At 39.0% G+C, this 19,964-nt stretch overlaps 1 protein-coding gene across 21 annotated transcripts in view; it reads right to left on the reverse strand.

Moving 5' to 3' along the window:
• TFDP2 (transcription factor Dp-2) overlaps positions 1-19,964 on the reverse strand; it is a 194,010-nt gene that overhangs the window by 14,338 nt on the left and 159,708 nt on the right. For 6 of the 21 annotated variants that reach the window (XM_055383125.2, XM_055383126.2, XM_055383136.2 and 3 more), the window contains 4 exons: positions 14,653-14,697; positions 12,088-12,250; positions 7,421-7,567; positions 3,448-3,516 (listed from right to left, as the gene is read on the reverse strand). In XM_055383125.2, the coding sequence (XP_055239100.1) occupies positions 3,448-3,516; positions 7,421-7,567; positions 12,088-12,250; positions 14,653-14,697 (424 nt within the window). The remainder of the gene's footprint in view (positions 1-3,447; positions 3,517-7,420; positions 7,568-12,087; positions 12,251-14,652; positions 14,698-19,964) is intronic. The other 15 variants (XM_019024018.4, XM_055383135.2, XM_055383133.2 and 12 more) reach the window with 3 other exon arrangements.

A 19,964-nucleotide genomic window follows, 5' to 3' on the forward strand; every position in this document is an offset into this window, starting at 1 on the left:
TAATGAGGAAAAATTATGATTAAACCGTGGAACTGAGAAGAAGAATTACATGCTTAAATACTCCTGCATAGCTTCTCTTCCCTTTTACTAGAATACACATCTCAAGAGCTGTTCCTACACTTTGCCTAACTTGGTGTCCCTAGTGCCACAAGAGGACCCTGGTATATGGGGGAATATAAGCAGTGATAACTAATGGCCCTTATGTATTTGTGATTCACTATTTAATGCTGTGTACATTTAATAGTATCAATGGTTTTTCAAGTGAAGAGAGCAGTAAAAACATAATGTTTTTATTATTATTATTTATTATTATTTTTTTGAGACGGAGTCTCGCTCTGTTGCCCAAGCTGGAGTACAGTGGCACGATCTCAGCTCACTGCAACCTCCGCCTCCCGGGTTCAAATGATTTTCCTGCTTCAGCCTCCCGAGTAGCCGGGACTATAGGCACCCGCCACCATGCCTGGCTAATTTTTGCATTTTTAGTAGAGGCGGGGTTTTACCATATTGGCCAGGCTGGTCTCGAACTCCTGACCTTGTGATCCGCCCACCTCGGCCTCCCAAAGTGCTGGGATTACAGGCGTGAGCCACTGCACCTGGTCATAATAATGTTTTTTTTTTAACACTGTCACAAATTTCATATACCATATAATGTTATTTTGGATAGTAAAAGGAAAAATAATTCACTTATTTTGAACTGACTTATTTGTTGCCCTTTGATTGATTTCCTTTGGCCTTTTGTTCTTTTTCAAACTCATTAACATCTATTCCAGAGGCTGAACAGCTTTAAGTGTGTTCATTCATTTTCCTATGCGTTTATTATGGAAAAGGTTTAAGGGCTGGAAAGGGCAATTATAGAGATAAAAGTAGGATATTGGGATTATCTACAGGTTTGCTTTACTCACACCATTCTTCTACTACATTACCAAAAATAAAAGAGAGGTGGTAGCAAGGAGGTAATAGTTACCTGTGTCATGTGACATGAGTGAGTTGTGACATTAGCTTATAAAAAAAAAAAATCAAGCGAGCTTAGCCACAGCAAATGGATTACTTATTAAAAAAAAAAAAAAAAAAAAGACGGAGTCTTGCTCTGTTGCCCAGGCTAGAGTGCAGTGGTGCAATCTCGGCTCACTGCAACCTCCGCCTCCCGGGCTCAAGCGAATCTCTTGCCTCAGCCTCCTGAGTACCTGAGACTTCAGGTGTGCACCACCATGCCTGGCTAATTTTTGTATTTGTAGTAGAGACGGGGTTTCACCATGTTGGTCAGGCTGGTCTCAAACTCCTGACATCATGATCTGCCCAACTCGGCCTCCCAAAGTGCTGGTATGACAGGAGTAAGCCACCGTGCCCGGCTGCTTAATTTACTTTCTATGACAACTTAATTTATTTGATGAAAGGAAAAAAACTGAAATGCTAGGAGGAAATAAGTTTTTTTTTTTTTTTTTTTGAGACAGAGTTTCGCTCTTGTTGCCCAGGCTGGGGTGCAGTGGGGCGATCTCAGCTCACTGCAACCTCTGCCTCCCAGGTTCAAGAGATTATCCTGCCTCAGCCTCTCAAGTAGCTGAGATTACAGGCATGCGCCACCATGCCTGGCTAATTTTTTGTATTTTTAGTAGAGATGGGGTTTCTCCATGTTGGTCAGGCTGGTCTCGAACTCCTGAACTCAGGTGATCTGCCCGCCTCCGCCTCCCAAAGTGCTGGGATTACATGTGTGAGCCACCACATCCGGCCTTTGGAAATAAGTTTTAAGTTTACCAGAAGACCACAAGTTGATTTCAGTTATACTTTGGGTTTCACTTTAATGTTTAGAGAGACCTGTTTCTATAAATGTTGACAGCCAGGTTGCCCCTGGGTGGAACTCTTCTATAAATATTTGGTTTGAGAGACAGTAGAGGAAAAGAAGTTCAGGACTTTAAAAAATAAAAAAACAATGTTCATGGTACAGAGGTAAGCAGGGAAAAAATATGGTTTCATTCTTTGCATCAGGCATCTAGAGACAAGAAAGTCCTACACACGAGAGTGATCTTGCCCAGCACCATTCTTTCTGATAGGCAGATGACTGTTGGCATGCTGATAAACAGGTTTTTTAAAAATAACATGCCAAAAAAATTAAGCTCCAAAATGTTCCATGGTTTTGAGGAAATTCCAGGAGGGCCCCAGCACAGGGTTTGGGGCATGAGCTCCTAGGGGATACTGCAGATAACTGTGCAGGGATAGGGACAACAGAGAGGCTGCCAGGGGGAAGAAGATGGCAGCACAGGAGTTCAAGGAGGAGCGTTTGGTAGAATTCTACAGGCAGGAGCATAGGAATAAACTGTCAGTTTCAGCTTTTTTTTTTTCTAAAGCTGCACAATATTCTCTTCAAACAAAACATTATTATTTATACATAATATATATTATATATATTACATATAATTGTAATATATTATATATATTATATTATAATATATTATATTATAATTATATATAATATATAATATATATAATATATTATATATAAAAATATATAATATATATAATACATAACTATATATAGTATATTATATATAATATATAACTATATATAACATATATAACTATATATAACATATATATATCTATATATATCATATATATATCACATATATATATCATATATATATATCACATATATATATATATATATAACCAGCCTAAATTTTGGTATTTCTATAAATCTTACTGAAACAGACCCAGTGCGGTGGCTCATGCCTGTAACCCCAGCACTTTGGGAGGCTGAGGCGGGTGGATCACAAAGTCAGGAGTTCAAGACCAGCCTGGCCAAGATGGTGAAACCCCGTCTCTACTAAAAATACGAAAAAACTAGCTAGGCGTGGTGGCGGGTACTTGTAATCCCAGCTACTTGGGAGGCTGAGGCAGAGAATGGCTTGAACCTGGGAGGTAGAGGTTACAGTGAGCCAAGATCGCACCACTGCACTCCAGCCTGGCGAAAGAGTGAGACTCAGTCTCAAAAAACAACAACAACAAAAATCTTACTGAACTATTTCATGCCATTCTGTCATTTACTGATAAAATTAAGTATTACAGGCAGATTTGATTACTGTACTTGAAGCATCTAAAATTTAACTAGCTTCACTAGTGGATATTCCAAATTCGGGCTAAAATAAACAAACACAAAAAGACCCCCGACAGTTTATGTTTAGAGAGGCCTGAGTGTCAACAGTGAACTGCTGCCTGGCGTAAGTCACACACAGGGCAGGGAAGCTACTGTGGAGCTGAGATGATGGCAACAGATGGGACCATCTTAAGGCAGAGCACGTGGATGGCAACAAGCTAGGAGGTGAGAGAGGCTGCCCTGGCGTGGGCTCACCACACACCACTCAGAGGCACCACCATTAGAAAACACACTGACTCCAAAAGGCAGCAAGTGGAGAAACAGGGAAGGTAATGAACACATTTTGGTATCTTTACCTGTAGGAGAAGTTCTTGCAGCTGGGCCCGCTTCTGCTTTATCCGTTCTATCCGCCTCTGCTTCTCTATCTTTAAAACATTGGTTACAAAATAATATGAACATAGGTAGAGTATAAAGTATCGTTCACTTTCCAGGTCCCTATTCTGAGATAACAATTTTCCCTAGAGAAACTGAACCCATTTTAACAATATGAATAAAGACAAATCATATCTTTGTAGGGGGCAGGGGCTGGAGTGAACAAGTAGACACAACATCAGATCTGTGGCAACTGTCATTAAAAATGAAATCATACACTTAATGAATACTTGTTGGCAGTACTTGTTGCAATTATTATTCAAGTTCTAATCAAAGTAATAGTACCACTTAGTTTATACTCACTCTATCTGCCAACACAAAAGTAAGCATTTTACACACATTATCTTAATTCATCTTCACAAAAACCTTATGAGTTAAGTCCTGTTGTTATCCACTTTGCAGCGAAGGGAACGGAGGCATAGAGGGCTTAAGTAACTACCCAAGGTCACGCAGCTAGTGAATGGCAAGAGCCAAGATTTGAACCTAAATCCTCTGGTTACAGGGACTCTATTATTAATTACTTTGTTATATTACTCCTCTAAGAATAAGGCAAGATCTTATTTACAATTCCAGCTTAGCTGACTCTCCAATGAGGACAGCTGATAATACAGATATCTCACACATCACGGTAGGCTGGGTGTGGTGGCTCACGCCTGTAATCCCAACACTTTGGGAGGCCGAGGGGGGAGAATCACTTGAGATCAGGAGTTTGAGACCAGTCTGGCCAACATGGCGAAACCCCATCTCTACAAAAAATACAAAAGCCAGGTGTGGTGGCGTGCATCTGTAGTCCCAGCTAATTGGGAGGCTGAGACATGAAAACTGCTTGAACTTGGGAGGCAGAGATTGCAGTGAGCCAAGATCACGCCACTGCACTCCAGCCTGGACAACAAAGCAAGACCCTGTCTCAAAAAGGAAAAAAAAAAAAAGAAACATGCTTATTGGACAAATTTTCCAGCTTCAAACTACTGCTTTTTTTCTCAATCTGATAACTACTCAGAGAAAACAGACATTAGGGTCTGAACTTCTTTGCAGTTGAGTTCCTCACTGTCTCCTTGGGCAAAAGCCAATGACATCTATTAAGAAAAGTTATGGCCAGGCGCGGTGGCTCAGCCTGTAATCCCAGCACTTTGGGAGGCCGAGGTGGGCAGATCACAAGGTCAGGAGTTCGAGACCAGCCTGGCCAAGAGACTAGCCTGGCCAATAAGGTGAAACCTCGTCTCTACTAAAAAAAAAAAAAAAAAAAAAAAATTAGCCAGGCGTGTTGGCAGGCGCCTGTAATCCCAGCTACTTGGGAGGCTGAGGCAGGAGAATTGCTCGAACCCGGGAGGCGGAGGTTGCAGTGAGCCGAAGATCGCGCCATTGAACTCCAGCCTGGGTGACAGAGCAAGTCTCCAACTCAACAACAACAAAAAGAAAATTTATAGGAGCCCATTGGTTTGGACTGAGCTCCTGCACTAAGCTCAACAGACCAAACAAAAACGGAGTCACTCATGCTGAAATGCCACCAGGCCAAAACTGAGTTGTTTATCTGACCTAGGAAATCAGGAGAGAAAGAGAGAATAGCAAACTACCCAAACAGGCCAGTTGCAGCTGGCATAAGAGAGTCTTCTCTATTTTACCCTTACAAGGAAAGTGACATTGATATGTCCAGTCTGCTTTTTGTTCTGTTTCTGCCTCTATCTGCCTTTGCTGCTTCTCTATCTTTAAAACACTGAAGAATGTTCAACTTCTTCCGCTCAGCTTATAGGAATACTCATTCTACTTACTAGTGAGGTGTTGCCAGATTCTAGAATCACAAATAAAAGGCAATTAAGATCTTTAAACTAAATTTGTTACAATTTTGTCTTTCAATCATCAAATAAGACATTTTTCTTGTCTGCTCCAGCAGATTATCTCTTACTTGCTCCGCATCCAGTCTAGTCTGTACTAGCAGTTTCCATTCATGGTTCCTCTATCCACCACGTTTTACTTTTAAATTACTTAAGATTCACTGTAAAATCTGTGTGGCGTTCTACATTTGAAAAGATGTTGTAGGAGCATCCTTTTATCAGAAGCTCTGACAAGCCAGGCCCCTTACCTGTCCCTCATCCAACCAGGTCAAGCTGCACTGATTCTACCTCTAAAACACCTCTCCAATCTCATGGCCGCTGCCATAACTCAGACCATCTCTAATCCGCCTCCCCCATTCCATTTCCTTCCCTACCTGTTAATTTTATTTCCAACCCACCGGCAGAGTGATCCTTTAAAAAACATCCTATCAACCCTTCTCTTTGTAATTTATCAACTGCTTCCCTTTGTTTACAGGATCAGGTCTCCACTGCTTAACACTTAGATATCTATCCTCCTTTCTCCATGCCTGTTCCCTAGCCACACCCAGCTCCAGGCAAGCTTTCTCATGCCTGTCTCAGCCCATGTAGCACCTCCGCCTTGAAGGCCCTCCCGACCCTTATCCACTTGGCAGACTACTCCCACCTCATGCCTGAGCTCTGGGATTATTTCCTTGGTAAAGCCCTCCCTCAGCCCTCTTTGCAGAGAATCTGTACATTTCTTTCTTAGGAGTAATCACATTTTCGGTAACTCTTTTACATTTCTCTTCTCCCCGGTGAGAATGACAGTTCCTTGGGGTCAGAGATTTGCCTTGTATAACCTGTGATTAAGCACAAGGTAGATGTGAATAGGTTTTTTTTGCTTAATGAGTCTTTGGTATCAGCTCAATATTACTGGTCATGAAAATGATGCTCAAATTCCACTCTATCAGAAGGAAGAAAAACAAGAAAAGGAGGATATTTCCACTGTAGCATATGAAAAATATTATATAGCTTCTGATGAATATCTGGTTTCTCTCTCCATCCATAAGTATAATAATACCAAATAACTGAATTGCTGGGGAGAAAAAACACTGAGAAAAACAGGAAACCAACCTTAATTATCTCCCAAAGCTATATATATATATATATATATATATATATTTTTTTTTTTTTTTAAAGATGGAGTCTTGCTCTTGTCACCTAGGCTGGAGTGCAATGGCACCATCTCGGTTCACTGTAACCTCTGCCTCCCAGGTTCAAGCGATTCTCCTGCCTCAGCTTTCCAAGTAGTTCGGATTACAGGCGTCCGCCACTGGCTAATTTTTGTATTTTTAGTAGAGACGGGGTTTTACCATTTTGACACCCACCTCAGCCTCCCAAAGTGCTGGGATTACAGGCATGAGCCACCGCCCCTGGCCCAAAAGCCATATTTAACCTCAGTTTACTCCATTTATGGCCATGATAGTAAAATTATGTCAAGTCAATTTAGAAACAGTATGTCAGGGAACATGCTCATTTAGGAAGAATTTTCTATAATGCTTAAAGTTAACAGAACTTAAAATGCTTCTGCATACATCATTCCAAAATTCTATCCATTCTGGTAAAGACACAAATGAAACACTATTCATTCTGTTGCTACTATTTCAAAGTAAAAGTCTGACTTCCACAGCTATATTCAGAATATTGTGTAACCAATAAAGGAAATAAACAGCCGGCTTGATCCTTTTTTTTTTTTTTTCTGGATACATACAGCAAGCATCTCATCAAATAAGATACCATTTCACCAAAAGTTTATTAGTAGAGTGCTCAGAATTAACTTAGGATGAAATAAAAATCTTCTCTAAGAAACAGTAAAATCAAATTGTTATTCAACTTTTATATCCCTCAGTTTCATCATTTGCAAATTAAACTGCAGACTATACCTATAAGGCACCTTCCAATTCTAAAATTCTACAGTCTGTTAAAAAATGACATAGTATACATGAAAAATTGGAAATATTTTATATTACAATTACATTTTTAAATTAAAATGCCTGTGATGTAAAATAATGCAAACAGCTATTCATAAACAGATTTTCTCACTTACCTCCAGATTCTGACATTCCTGAGCAGAATTGGTAGGCAGGCCAATCCACTTGATTTCTTTTTTTTCCTTTGAAATTATGTTCATTGCCATTAGCACATTTAAAGCATCATAAACTCTTCGCCTAATGTTCTTCTGATCATAAGCCTGCTAAAAAATATTTTCACTGAGTGATAAATTTTAAGGGTTAAGATACAGTCACATGATATGAATATATCAAATTAATATTACAACTTCAAAGTGCTGGAAGGATTCTATTTTTTTATTTAGCCAACTGACAAAAACATCCAAAAGAATTCTATATTCCGTGAAAATATCCTTCAAAATTAAAGATGAAATAAAAATACTTTCAAACAATATAAAACAAAATAATCTTAAAAATAAAGATCATGTTACCTGCAGATCTACACTGAAATATACTAAAGGGATTTCTTCAGGTAGAAGAAATATCATCTAAGATGGGAGCTTAGATATGTAGGATAGAATGAAGACCAACCCAAAGAGTAAATATGTGGGTAAATCTCAATTTTCACTGTATAAAACAATAATAATGCCTTATGGAGTCTAGAATACAGAACTTAATATACATGACAACAAATAGTATACATATTAACAGAAAAAGGTATTGGAGGTAAAGTGTTCTAAGCCCTTGCATTATCTGGGAGGATTTTAGACTTAAAAAAATCAAGGCCATTTATTCAAGTTCTGGGTAAAACTGTGCTTCTCAAAATGTGTTCCTTGACCACTGCTGATCTGTCTCCAATCTACAATGGGACTAGGAACTTGTACCAAAATATAATCCTCTATATGACAAGGGACACTGTTCAGTTCAGCTGACCATTTTTCTTCTTCTTCTTTTTTTTTTTTTTTGAGACAGTGTCTCGCTCTCTCGCCCACACTGGAGTGCAGTGGCGCAATCTCAGCTCACTGCAACCTCCACCTCCCGGGTTCAAGCAATTCTTCTGCCTCAGCCTCCCAAGTAGCTGGCACTATAGATGCACACCACCACGCCCAGCTAATTTTTCTATTTTTAGTAGAGACGGGGTTTCACCATATTGGCCAGGCTGATCTTGAACTCCTGACCTCGTGATCTGCCTGCCTGGACCTCCCAAAGTGCTAGGATTACAGGTGTGAGCCACCGTGCCCGGCCTTCTTCTTCTATTTTTTGATAGTAAGACTTACTCAATCAAGGAAACCATGTTGGTTTACATTGTGGAACAAGGTCCTCAGGAAATGCAACGATAATAAAGGATGGTGGAGAACACTGAATCCACCTAAATATAAAACTAGATCTAAATAAGTGGGGGATTTAAGTTATAGAACTGAATGTAAATATTAGAAATCTTGACAATGGGCCAGGAGTGGTGGCTCATGCCTGTAATCCCACCACTTTGAGAGGCCGAGGCTGGCGGATCACCTGAGGTCAAGAGTTCAAGACCAGCCTGGCCAACATGGCAAAACCCCATCTCTACTAAAAAATACAAAACTTAGCTGGGCGTGGTGGCGCATGACTGTAATCCCAGCTACTCAGGAGGATGAGGCAGGAAAATCGCTTGAATCCGGGAGACGGAGGTTGCAGTGAGCCAAGATTGAGCCACTGCACTCCAGTCTGGGTGACAGAGCTAGACTCTGTCTCAAAAAAAAAAAAAGGAAATCTTGACCCTGTAGAAACAATGATACTGTAACAACAAGTACTGGGAGGAGGCAATGTGATAGGTATGCCAATTTCCTCTTTTTGATATTGGAAGGGATATGGATGTTGTTCAAAGCAGATTAAATCATAATAAAGGGTTCAGCACAATCTATTTATTTAAAGTAATAAAAACAACTATTTTTCCGAGACAGAGTCTTGCTCTGTTGCCCAGGCTGGAGTGCAGTGGTGAGATCTCAGCTCACTGCAACCTCCACCTTCTGGGTTCAAGTGATTCTCCAGCCTCAGCCTCCCGAGCAGCTGGGATTACAGGCGCCCACCACCACACCCGGCTAATTTTTGTATTTTTAGTAGAGACAGGGTTTCATCATGTTGGCCAGGCTGGTCTCCAACTCCTGACCGTGTGATCCACCCACCTCGGCCTCCCAAAGTGCTGGGATTATAGGCATGAGCCACTGCACCCGGCCTATAGTAGTAGTATTATTCTCTTAACAAATATACTAATATATCTAATCTGAGTCCTATGGTAGAAGAGAAAAATGGAAGACAGAAAAAAACATACGTTTTTCTTCATAACCAATAGATACTGTCTACAGGTGGTAACTCAAGGAACTTAAGTTATAAAGGTAACCAACTGAAGAACTGAGACTACAAGCATTCTAAATTATCAGAAAAATAACAAAGCAGTGAATAAAGAGAAAAAAACTCAACCTTTGTTTATATCCTGGGAAGGTGGTGGTGATAGGGTATTAGTAAAAATGTATTTTAGATATTGAAAAGTGCTAAGAAGAAATGCTTCATTGTGGTGACCGGTGAGTGAAGATCACAAGGCAGGGAGAGAGAAGCCATATGAATACCTAGCAAAGACTGCTCTAGGCAAAAGAAACAGCAAGTGTAATGGCCTGATCAGGGACAAAACATGTAGCTGGAGCATAGTGACATGTGGCTGGAGGGTAGTAAATGAGACAGTGCATAGCAGAAGACGAGATTAGTGAGGTAATGGTGGGCAAGCTCACAAAGGGGCTTGCAGATCATTGTGAGAACCATGGCTTTCACTCAGAAACAGAATGCTATATACTTTTTTTTTCAAGTGCCTAGAGAACATGAAAAGAAAAAGAAAATCACCATATAATGGCTCCCAAGGAAAATCTCAATGTAATCCAAAAAAAAAGGGAAATAGTTCAAATCATATTCTCTGGACAAATTAAGAAATAAAAGTAAAACTTTAAAGCAACAAACAAAACTTGGAACTATAAGAACTCTTTCTAAGGCAATTCTTAGGTCAAAGAACAAATTAAAACCAAAATTACAGAACATCTAAAGAATAATATATCAGAATCAATAGGATAGGGCTAAATCAGTGCTCTAGAGAAACAGTCATAGCCATATATATATGTATATTTTATATATACATATATGTATATACATATACATACATATATGTATACATATACACACACATATGTATACATATATGTATGTATACCTATATGTATATATATTTATATATATATTTTTATATATGTGTATATATATTTATATATTTATATATGTGTATATATAATATATATGTGTGTGTGTGTGTGTGTGTGTGTGTATATATATATATATATATATATATATATTTTTTTTTTTTTTTTTTTTTCAAAGAGACGAAGTCTTGCTTTGCCGCCCAGGCTGGAATGCAGTGGCATGATTGAATTCCTGGGCTCAAGCAATCCTCCTCAGCCTCTGGAGTAGCTGGGACTACAGGTTTGTGCCACTGCACCTGGCTAATTTAAAAAAAAAAAACTTTTCGTAGAGGTCAAGCATGGTGGCTCATGCCTGTAATCCCAGCACTTTGGGAGGCTGAGGCTGGAGGATCACTCGAGTCAAGGAGTTCAAAACCAGCCTGGGCAACATAGTGAGACCCCATATCAAAAAAAAAAAAAAAGATAAAGAAATAAATTTTTTTTCTGTAGAGGCAGAGCCTTGCCATTTTTGGTCCCAGCTACTCAGGATGCTGAGGCACAAGCATCACTTAAACCTGGGAAGTAGAGGTTTCATTGAGCCGAAACTGCACCACTGCACTCCATTTATTTGAGACTCTGCCGGACAACTGAATTTTTTATAAATATATCTATGTATTCCTTTTCCAATTAAAAATAAAATTTTCTTGTTGACTTAGACATTGAAGAAACAATAAGATTCAGAAACAATAAAAAATTATTGGATAGGTGACCAATTTTTTTTTCTTTTTGAGACGGAGTCTCACTCTGTCGCCCAGGCTGGAGTACAGTGGTGCGATCTTGGCTTACTGCAACCTCCGCCTCCCAGGTTCAAGCAATTCTCCTGCCTCAGCCTCCTGAGTAGCTGGGATTACAGGCACATGCCACCATGCCTGGCTAATTTTTTGTATTTTTAGTAGAGACAGGGTTTCACAGTGTTAGCCAGGATGGTCTCGATCTCCTGACCTCGTGATCCGCCCACCTCAGACTCCCAAAGTGCTGGGATTACAGGCGTGAGCCACCGCGCCTGGCCAAATATTTTTTAAATGTTAAAAAAGAAAAAAAAAAAAAACCTACTAAGGCTGGGTACAGTGGCTCACGCCTGTAATCCCAGCACTTTGGAAGGCCAAGGCAGGTGGATCACCTGAGGTCAGGAGTTTGAGACCAGCCTGGCCAACATGGTGAAACACTGTCTCTACTAAAAATACAAAAATTGGCTGGGAATGGTGGTGTGCGCCTGTAGTCCCAGCTACGCGGGAGGCTGAGTCACAAGAATAGCTTGAACCTGGGAGGCAGAGGTTGCAGTGAGCCGAGATCGTGCCACTGAACTCCAGCCTGGGCGACAGAGTGAGGTTCCGCCTAAAAAAAAAAGGAATTCCCTCCAAAATAAAACTCAACAACAACAAAAAAATCCCCCAAAATAAAGGATAAAACCCTCAAGTATAGTCGTGATTCCTCAAATCTATAACAAAGATAACACAAAGAAGTAGCATCATCCATCAAAATCAATGTCAGGTTCATGATTTACATACCGAATCAGCAGCCAAATGGTTATTTGAATTGGTGAACTCTGACACCAGCTCATCAGCGACTTCATTGTACGATGTTGTACCTTTTCGTTGAACTTTCTCACACACTTTCATTGAAAAATGTCTCAAGCCTTTCCCATTTTTATCTCCTTTTTTGCTTCGTTTACTAGAAGGGGAAAAAGTTTTTTTTACTCCATTATACATATTAGAGACTTTCTTTACAAATCTCTGTAAGATAATGCAAGAAGACAGTAATTCAAGTTTTACTTCAGGTGTCAAAAATTTAAATTGAATACAGATGAGAAAATGTTTATTTAAACTTACTTTTTGCCTTAAAGGCCTAATAAGGTATAAAGTTAGAGTGTTTTTCTATGCACAGCATTTATTTATTCAGCAAATATTTATTGACCAGTTACTATTCTATGCCAGATACTGTTATTGACACTGAGAATAAGTCAGTGAAAAAACACAAAAACTCTGCCCTTGTACAGCTAACATACTTATCTTTTCCTATTCTATGTAGATTATAGTTTTTTACTGAAATTAAAACTATAGTCATTTGCCACATAAGGACATTTCAGTCAATGATGGGCCGCATATACAACAGTAGTCCAATAAGATTACAATGGAGCTGAAAAATTCTCATTGCCTAGTGATGTAGTAACCATCGTAATGGTTAATGTGAGTAATAATGCATTACTCACATGTTTGTGGTGATGCTGGCAAACAAACCTACCGCTCTGCCAGTCCTATAAAAGTCTAGCACATGCAATTATGGACAGTACATAATACTTGATAATGATAATAAATGACTATGTTACTTGTTTCTATATTTACTAAACTACACTTTTCATCACTTTAGAGCGTACTTCTTCAAATTATAAATTAAAGTTAACTGTAAAAAGCCTCAGGCAATCCTTCAGGAGGTATCCAGAAGAACACATTGTTATCACAGGAGATGACAGCTCCATGTGTGTTACTGCCCCTGAAGACCTTCCAGTGGGACAAGATGTGGAGGTGGAGGACAGTGATATTGATGATCTTGACCCCCCTGTAGGCCTAGGATAGTGTGTCTCAGTTTCCTTTTTTGGAGAGAGAGTCTCGCTCTATCCCCTAGGCTGGAGTGCAGTGGCGTGATCTCAGCTCACTGCAACCTCTGCCTCCCAGGTTCAAGTGATTCTCCTGCCTCAGCCTCCCGAGTAGCTGGGATTACAGGTGTGCGCCACCACACCTGGCTAATTTTTGTATTTTTAGTAGAGACGGGCTTTCATCATGTTGGCCAGGCTGTTCTAGAACTCCTGACCTCAGGTGATCTGCCTGCCTCGGCCTCCCAAAGTGCTGGGATTACAGGCGTGAGCCACTGCACCTGGCCCTCTGTCTCAGTTTTCTGTTTTTGGGTGTTTTTTTTTGGATTCAGGGTCTCACTCTGTTGCCCGGGCTAGAGTGCAGTGGCGCCGTCATGGCTCACTGCAGCCTAAACCTCCCGTGCTCAAGTGATCCTTCCACCTCAGCCTTCCAAGTAGTTAGAATTACAGGTGCATGTCACCATGCCTCGCTAATTTCTTTTTTGTAGAGACAGGGTCTCGTTATGTTGCCCAGGCTGCTCTTGAACTCCTGACCTCAAGTGATCCCTCCCATCTCAGCTTCCCAAAGTGTTGGGTTATAAGTGTGAGCCACCCTGCCCCAGCCACGTCTCAGTGTTCAACAAAAAAGTTTCAAAAGTAAAAAAAAAAAAAAAAAAAAAAAAAAAAAAAATTAGAAATTAAAAAACAAACAGAAAAAAGCTTATGGAATAAGGATATAAAGAAAATATTTTTGTACAGCTGTACAATGTGTAATGATTAATCAGGGTAATTGGGGTATCCATCATCTCAAGCCTTTATTGTTTCTTTGTATTAGGAACATTCCAATTCCATTCCTCTAGTTACTTAAAATATACAATCAATTGTTGTTAACTACAGCAACCTATTGTACTACCAAATACTAGATATTATTCATTCTATCTAAGTGTATTTTTGGACCCATTAATATGTTTGTGTTTTTTCTGTTTGTTTGTTTTGAGAAAGAGTCTCACTCTATCCCCTAGGCTGGAGTGCAGTGGTACGATCTCAGCTCACTGAGAAACCCGGGTTCAAGCGATTCTCCTGTTTCAGCCTCCCGAGTAGCTGGCATTACAGGCGCCTACCCCCATAACTGGCTAATTTTTGTAGTTTTAGTAGAGATGGGGTTTCACCATGTTGGTCAGGCTGGTCTCGAACTCCTGACCTCAAGTGATCCATCCGCCTTGGCCTCCCAAAGTGCTGGGATTACAGATGTGAACCACTGCTCCTGGCCAATATTGTTTGTGTTTTAAGTCAAGTGTTACTACATGAGTAAAACAGTTTGAGAACATTAAAAAGTTTATAAAGTAAAAAAGTTATAGTAAGCTAAGGTTAACTTATTATTGAAGAAGAAAAAAATATTTTTAAAATAAATTACTGTAGCCTAAGTATACAGTGATTATAAAGTCTAAAGTAGTGTGCAGTAAAGTCCTAGGCCTTCACATTCACTCACCACTCACTGACTCACCCAGAGCAACTTCCAGTCCTGCAAGCTCCATTCATGAAAAGTGCCCTATAAAGGTGTATCATTAAAAAAAATCTTTTACAAGGTATTTTTACTCTACTTTTTTCTATGTTTAGGTATGTTTAAATACACAAATACTTATCACTGTGTTACAACGACCTATAGTATTCAAACCAGTAACATGCTGCGTAGGTTTGTAGCCTCGGGGCAATAGGCTATACCAAGTACCTAAGTGTGTAGCAGGCTATACCACCCTGGGTTTGGGTAAGTACATTGATGATGTTCACACAACGATGAAATCGCCTAATGAAGCCTTTCTCAGAACATAGCCCTTCATTAAGTGATGTGGGACTGTGAATATATTTATTGATAAATAATTTACATGTTCTATGTTATGTACATAGAAACAGATACTAAACATGCAGTTTTAAAAGGAATATGAGAAAAGGATATCTACTCTCCTTTCCCTACATTCCCAAAGAGTTGTGTATGCATCCCTTGCGATAGTATAGGACAGCATACATATCTTACCTCACAGACTACTTATTTGAAATAATGTGAAATCACTAAAATATATTGAATGGTATTAAGTAGTGGAGTAGAATGGTGACATTTTCAGTTAGGCAGACATTCTCACTGCAAAGCAGATTTTGGAATCAGAATTAGTAACAGTAGAAGTGAAATGTATGAGGCAAAAGCAGAGACATAAAGACCAACTGAGAGGGTATTGCAACAGTCCAGGTAAGAGAATATGAATCCCCAAACTGGGGCTGTGGTAGGGCAGGAGACAAAAAGATGGATTTACAAAATTTTAAAAGACAAAAAATCAATAAAATTATCTGAAGTGGAGGGTAAGGAAGAGAGGAATAGTACAATGACCTCTAGAAAGAAGGGTCATTTACTGAGATTGAAGAGATGAATTAAATTTATGAGTTGCATTTTAAACCTCCTAATCAGCACTGTCCAATATCCCTAGGCATAACTCACATGTGGCTACTGAATACTTGAAATGTGGGAAGTGTGAATTGAGATATGTCGTAAGTTTAACACACTGGATTTTAAATACTTAATATAAGGAATGAATGTAAAATACCTCACTAGTGATTTTTATATTTAATTACACACTGAAATACAATATTTTGGATATACTGGACTAAATTAAAAATATTAAAATTAACTTCAGATATTTATTTTCTTTTAAAATTTCTATTGGGCAGAAATAATGTTGTGTATGGGATTATATAGCCAGGAAAAGAACTGGTTAATGGCTTAAAGTAAATAAATTTCTCAACTTAGTGGTTATATGCTTTTTTCTTCTTTTTTTTTTTTAAAAGACTACTCAAGTAGTCTTTACCCCCTACTCAAGTAGGGGGTAAAGTGTAGAACAAGGAGTTCGATCTGTGTTCAACTGATTGTGAACCATCAATTGAGATAACTCACTACCTTCAGGCCAACCAGTTACATACTTTTGAAAAGCCAAGAGTGAAGCAGGGTTGTTTTTCATCCAATTCTTGTTTTTTTTGTTAAAGGCAACAATAAGATAGGGTGGTTTCGGGCAATCACTTAGCTAATTGGCTCTCTATAGTCATACCTGGATAATATTTGTAGTCATACCTGGATAATATTTAAAGGAAGAAACTAAACATAGTCCTTAAGTAGAAACAACTACAATTTTAACAACTATTATAAAATAGTGATGGCTATACTCTTGAAATGTAGATACAAGCCTACATGTAAGAGTTTTATAAAATCAGTTCAGTGCATAAACTGATAATAAACTTGAAGAAAACTTGGTTAAATATCAACATTAGTAAACTATCAGATACATATTTTGAGCAGTTTACTCGATTTAACTCTGATCCACAGTCCTTCATCTGAAAAATGCAGAATACACATCTCACAAGTTGTGAGGATGAAATGCATATAACATATGGTACACTACAAGTGATCTTATCCCCTTCATGAACTGCTAGAATTTTCATAAGCAATATAAAACCAAAGGGCACTATTCAACAATGGCTGGATCAAGAAATTAAGCTTATTATTTGGAAGGTTAATAGAATATCATGCCAAAACTCAATTAACATCAACATTAAAATTCAACAAAGGAGGTTAAAAGAGTCAACACCTGCCATACACAGATGAGGGATTTGGTCCTGCAACCAATCCAGTAAGCCACTTTGAAAGTTAAGCAAAAAATGTCTCTAGTTAAAGAACGCTAAAAGGCAAAAGGCTACATAAAGAACTACAACAACAAGAAACGAAACAGCTCAATTCAAAAATGGGCAAAGGGCCAGGTGCAGTGGCTCGTGCCTGTAATCCCAGCACTTTGGGAGGCCAAGGCAAGTGGATCACTTGAGGTCAGGAGTTCGAGACCAGCCTGGCCAACATGGTGAAACCCCATCTCCACAAAAAAATACAAAAATTAGCTGGGCGTGGTGGTACACATCTGTAATCCTAGCTACTTGGGAGGCTGAGGCATGAGAATCACTTGAACCTGGGAGGCGGAGGTTGCAATTCACGCCACCACACGCCAGCCTGGGAGTGAGAACGTCTCAAGAAAAAAAAAAAAGAGCAAAAGACTTAATAGTCATTTATCCAAAGAAGATATACAAATAGCCAAAAAGTACATGAAAAGATGCTCTACATCACTCATCATTAGAGAAATATAAATCAAAACCATAATGAGATGCCACTACATACCCATTAGAATGGCTATTAAAAAAACAAAAACTGAAAATGAGAAAGTGTTGGAGAGGATGTAGAGAAACTGCACCCATTATGCACTGCTGGTGGAAATATAAAATGATACAGCCACTGTGGAAAACAATATGGCAATTTCTCAAAAAAGTAAACATAGAATTACCATATGATCCAGTAATTCCACTTTTGGGTATACACCCAGATGAATCTGAAAGCAGGAACAACAGATATTTGTACACCCATGTTCATAGCATCATTATTCACAATAGGTAAAATGTGGAAGCAACCCAACTGCCCACCAATGGATAAACAGATAAAATGTGGTATATACATATAATGAAATACATTCATCCTTAAAAAGGAATAAAATTCTGATACATGCTACACTACAGATGAACCGTGAAGACATAAGTGACATAAGCCAGACATAAAAAGATAAATATCGGGTTGGGCGTGGTGGCTCACACCTGTAATCCCAGCACTTTGGGAGGCCGAGGTGGGTGGATCACGAGGTCAAGAGATCAAGACCATCCTGGCCAACGTGGTGAAACCCCGTTTACTAAAAATACAAAAATTAGCTGGCGTGGTGGCGCGTGCCTGTAGTCTCAGCTACTTGGGAGGCTGAGGCAGAAGAACTGCTTGAACCCAGGAGGCGGAGGTTGTAGTGAGCCGAGATCACGCCACCGTACACGCCTGGCGACAGAGCGAAACTCCGTCTCAAAAAAAAAATAAAAAGATATTGTATGATTCCACTTATATGAAATCAAATTACAGTCAAAATCATAGAAAGTAGAACAGAGGGACTGTGGGGGAGTGGTAAATGTAGTGTTGTTGCTTCATGGGGACAGAGTTTCAATATGGGATGATGAAAAAGTTCTCGAGATGGATAGTGGTGATAGTTGCCCAACAATTTGTTATTTCTCCATGGTTCTTTTGGTTTTGAACTGACTTATGTTTTGTTGTCTTTGATGCTTAAGTTTTGATGATTTCATGGCTTCATTAGCCAGTGTATTTCTGCAAATAAGATGCTGTAGTTTATGTATTATGTATTTCATCATCAATTATGGCTACAAAATCAAATTCAATATGAGAGGGGGTCATGTTTCTGAGCAAAACTAATACAAACTCTACTGTATTCATTTTACTGTTCTTCTTTTTTTTTTTTTTTACATTGCTCCTTGTGGAGCAGGACTACGCCATAGGCAACATGCCCAGAGTAGCCTGTTCTTCATTCTTTAAGTTACTTACATTGTCACATCTGGTTAACTACTACTGCTGCCACCTTCAGAATAGGTATGCCTTTTCTTGAAAAAAATAGTTCAGGATGCTTATCTCACCATTAGAAAGTGAGGATTAAAATAAAAGTTTACTTTTCTAATTTAGCTGATAATTTTAAATAATAAACCCAGGCTTGTTTGAAAAATTAAAATAACTGTAAAAATGTTATAAAAATCATCAAAAATCCCTATTTTGGCCAAGCACAGTGGCTCAAGTCTATAATCCTAGCACTTTGGGAGGCCGAGGCAGGCAGATCGCCTGAGCCCAGCATTTCAAGACCAGGCCGGGCAACATAGTGAGACCTCATCTCTACAAAAAATGTAAAAATTAGCCAGGTGTGGTGATATATGCCAGCTACTCAGGAGGCTGAGGCAGGAGGATTGCTTGTGCCTAGGAGGTCGAGGCTGTAGTGAGCCATGACTGCGCCACTGCACTCCAGCCTGGGAGACAGAGCAAGACGCTGTCTCAAAAAAAAAAAAAAAAAAAAACACCTATTTTTTCTTCATAGATTTTCTATATGCTTCTAGGTTACATTTGACAAATTAACCTTAATAAAAATTAACTCAAAGCAAAGACCTAAATGTAAGAGCTAAACCTATCAAACTCTTAGAAGAAAACGTAGGTGTTAAGTCTTTGTGACCTTGGATTAGGCAAAGATGTTTTAGATATATGACACAAAAGCATAAGTAACACAAGAAAAAAATAAGTTAATTAAACATCAAAATTAAAAACATTTGTGCCTCAAAAGACACCATTAAGAATGAAAGGTCAATTCACAGATTGGAAAAAAACTCTGCAAATCATGTATTTAATAAGGGATTTCCATCTAGAATATACAAGGAATGCACATCAAAATGCTTTGAGTTAATTTTTATTAATGAGGTACCATTTCACAAGAAGTGTTAGCAAAAACGTGGAGAAACTGGAATACTCATACATTGTTTATGGGAATGTAAAACGGTACAGCCACTTTGGAAAACAGTCTAGCCATACTCAAAAGGGCTAAACAAAGAGTAACTGTATGACCCAGCAATTCCACTCCTTAGTCTGAGCTTAGTCTATAAAAGATGGCTAGGAATACACCACAGGAGCCCACAACATGAGGAAGAAAACTTTCCTTTTCTTCTTATGTAGTCCTGTCCCATCGTCTAGTGACTTACAGCCTATAAGTTGAGAGTTACCTGGCTACAGTGTTTAACTTCTCCCTGAGTTTTTAAATGTAAATTTTCATTGACGTACATAACACATAAAGAAAAGTACACAAACCAACTGTGTTAAGTGTCTCCTTCTAGTTACAGTTCCACCCAAACCCAACACCTCAAGAGTATGTTACC

The sequence above is a fragment of the Gorilla gorilla genome, chromosome 2 (genome assembly GCF_029281585.2).
Source record: "Gorilla gorilla gorilla isolate KB3781 chromosome 2, NHGRI_mGorGor1-v2.1_pri, whole genome shotgun sequence".
Lineage (NCBI taxonomy): Eukaryota > Metazoa > Chordata > Mammalia > Primates > Hominidae > Gorilla > Gorilla gorilla.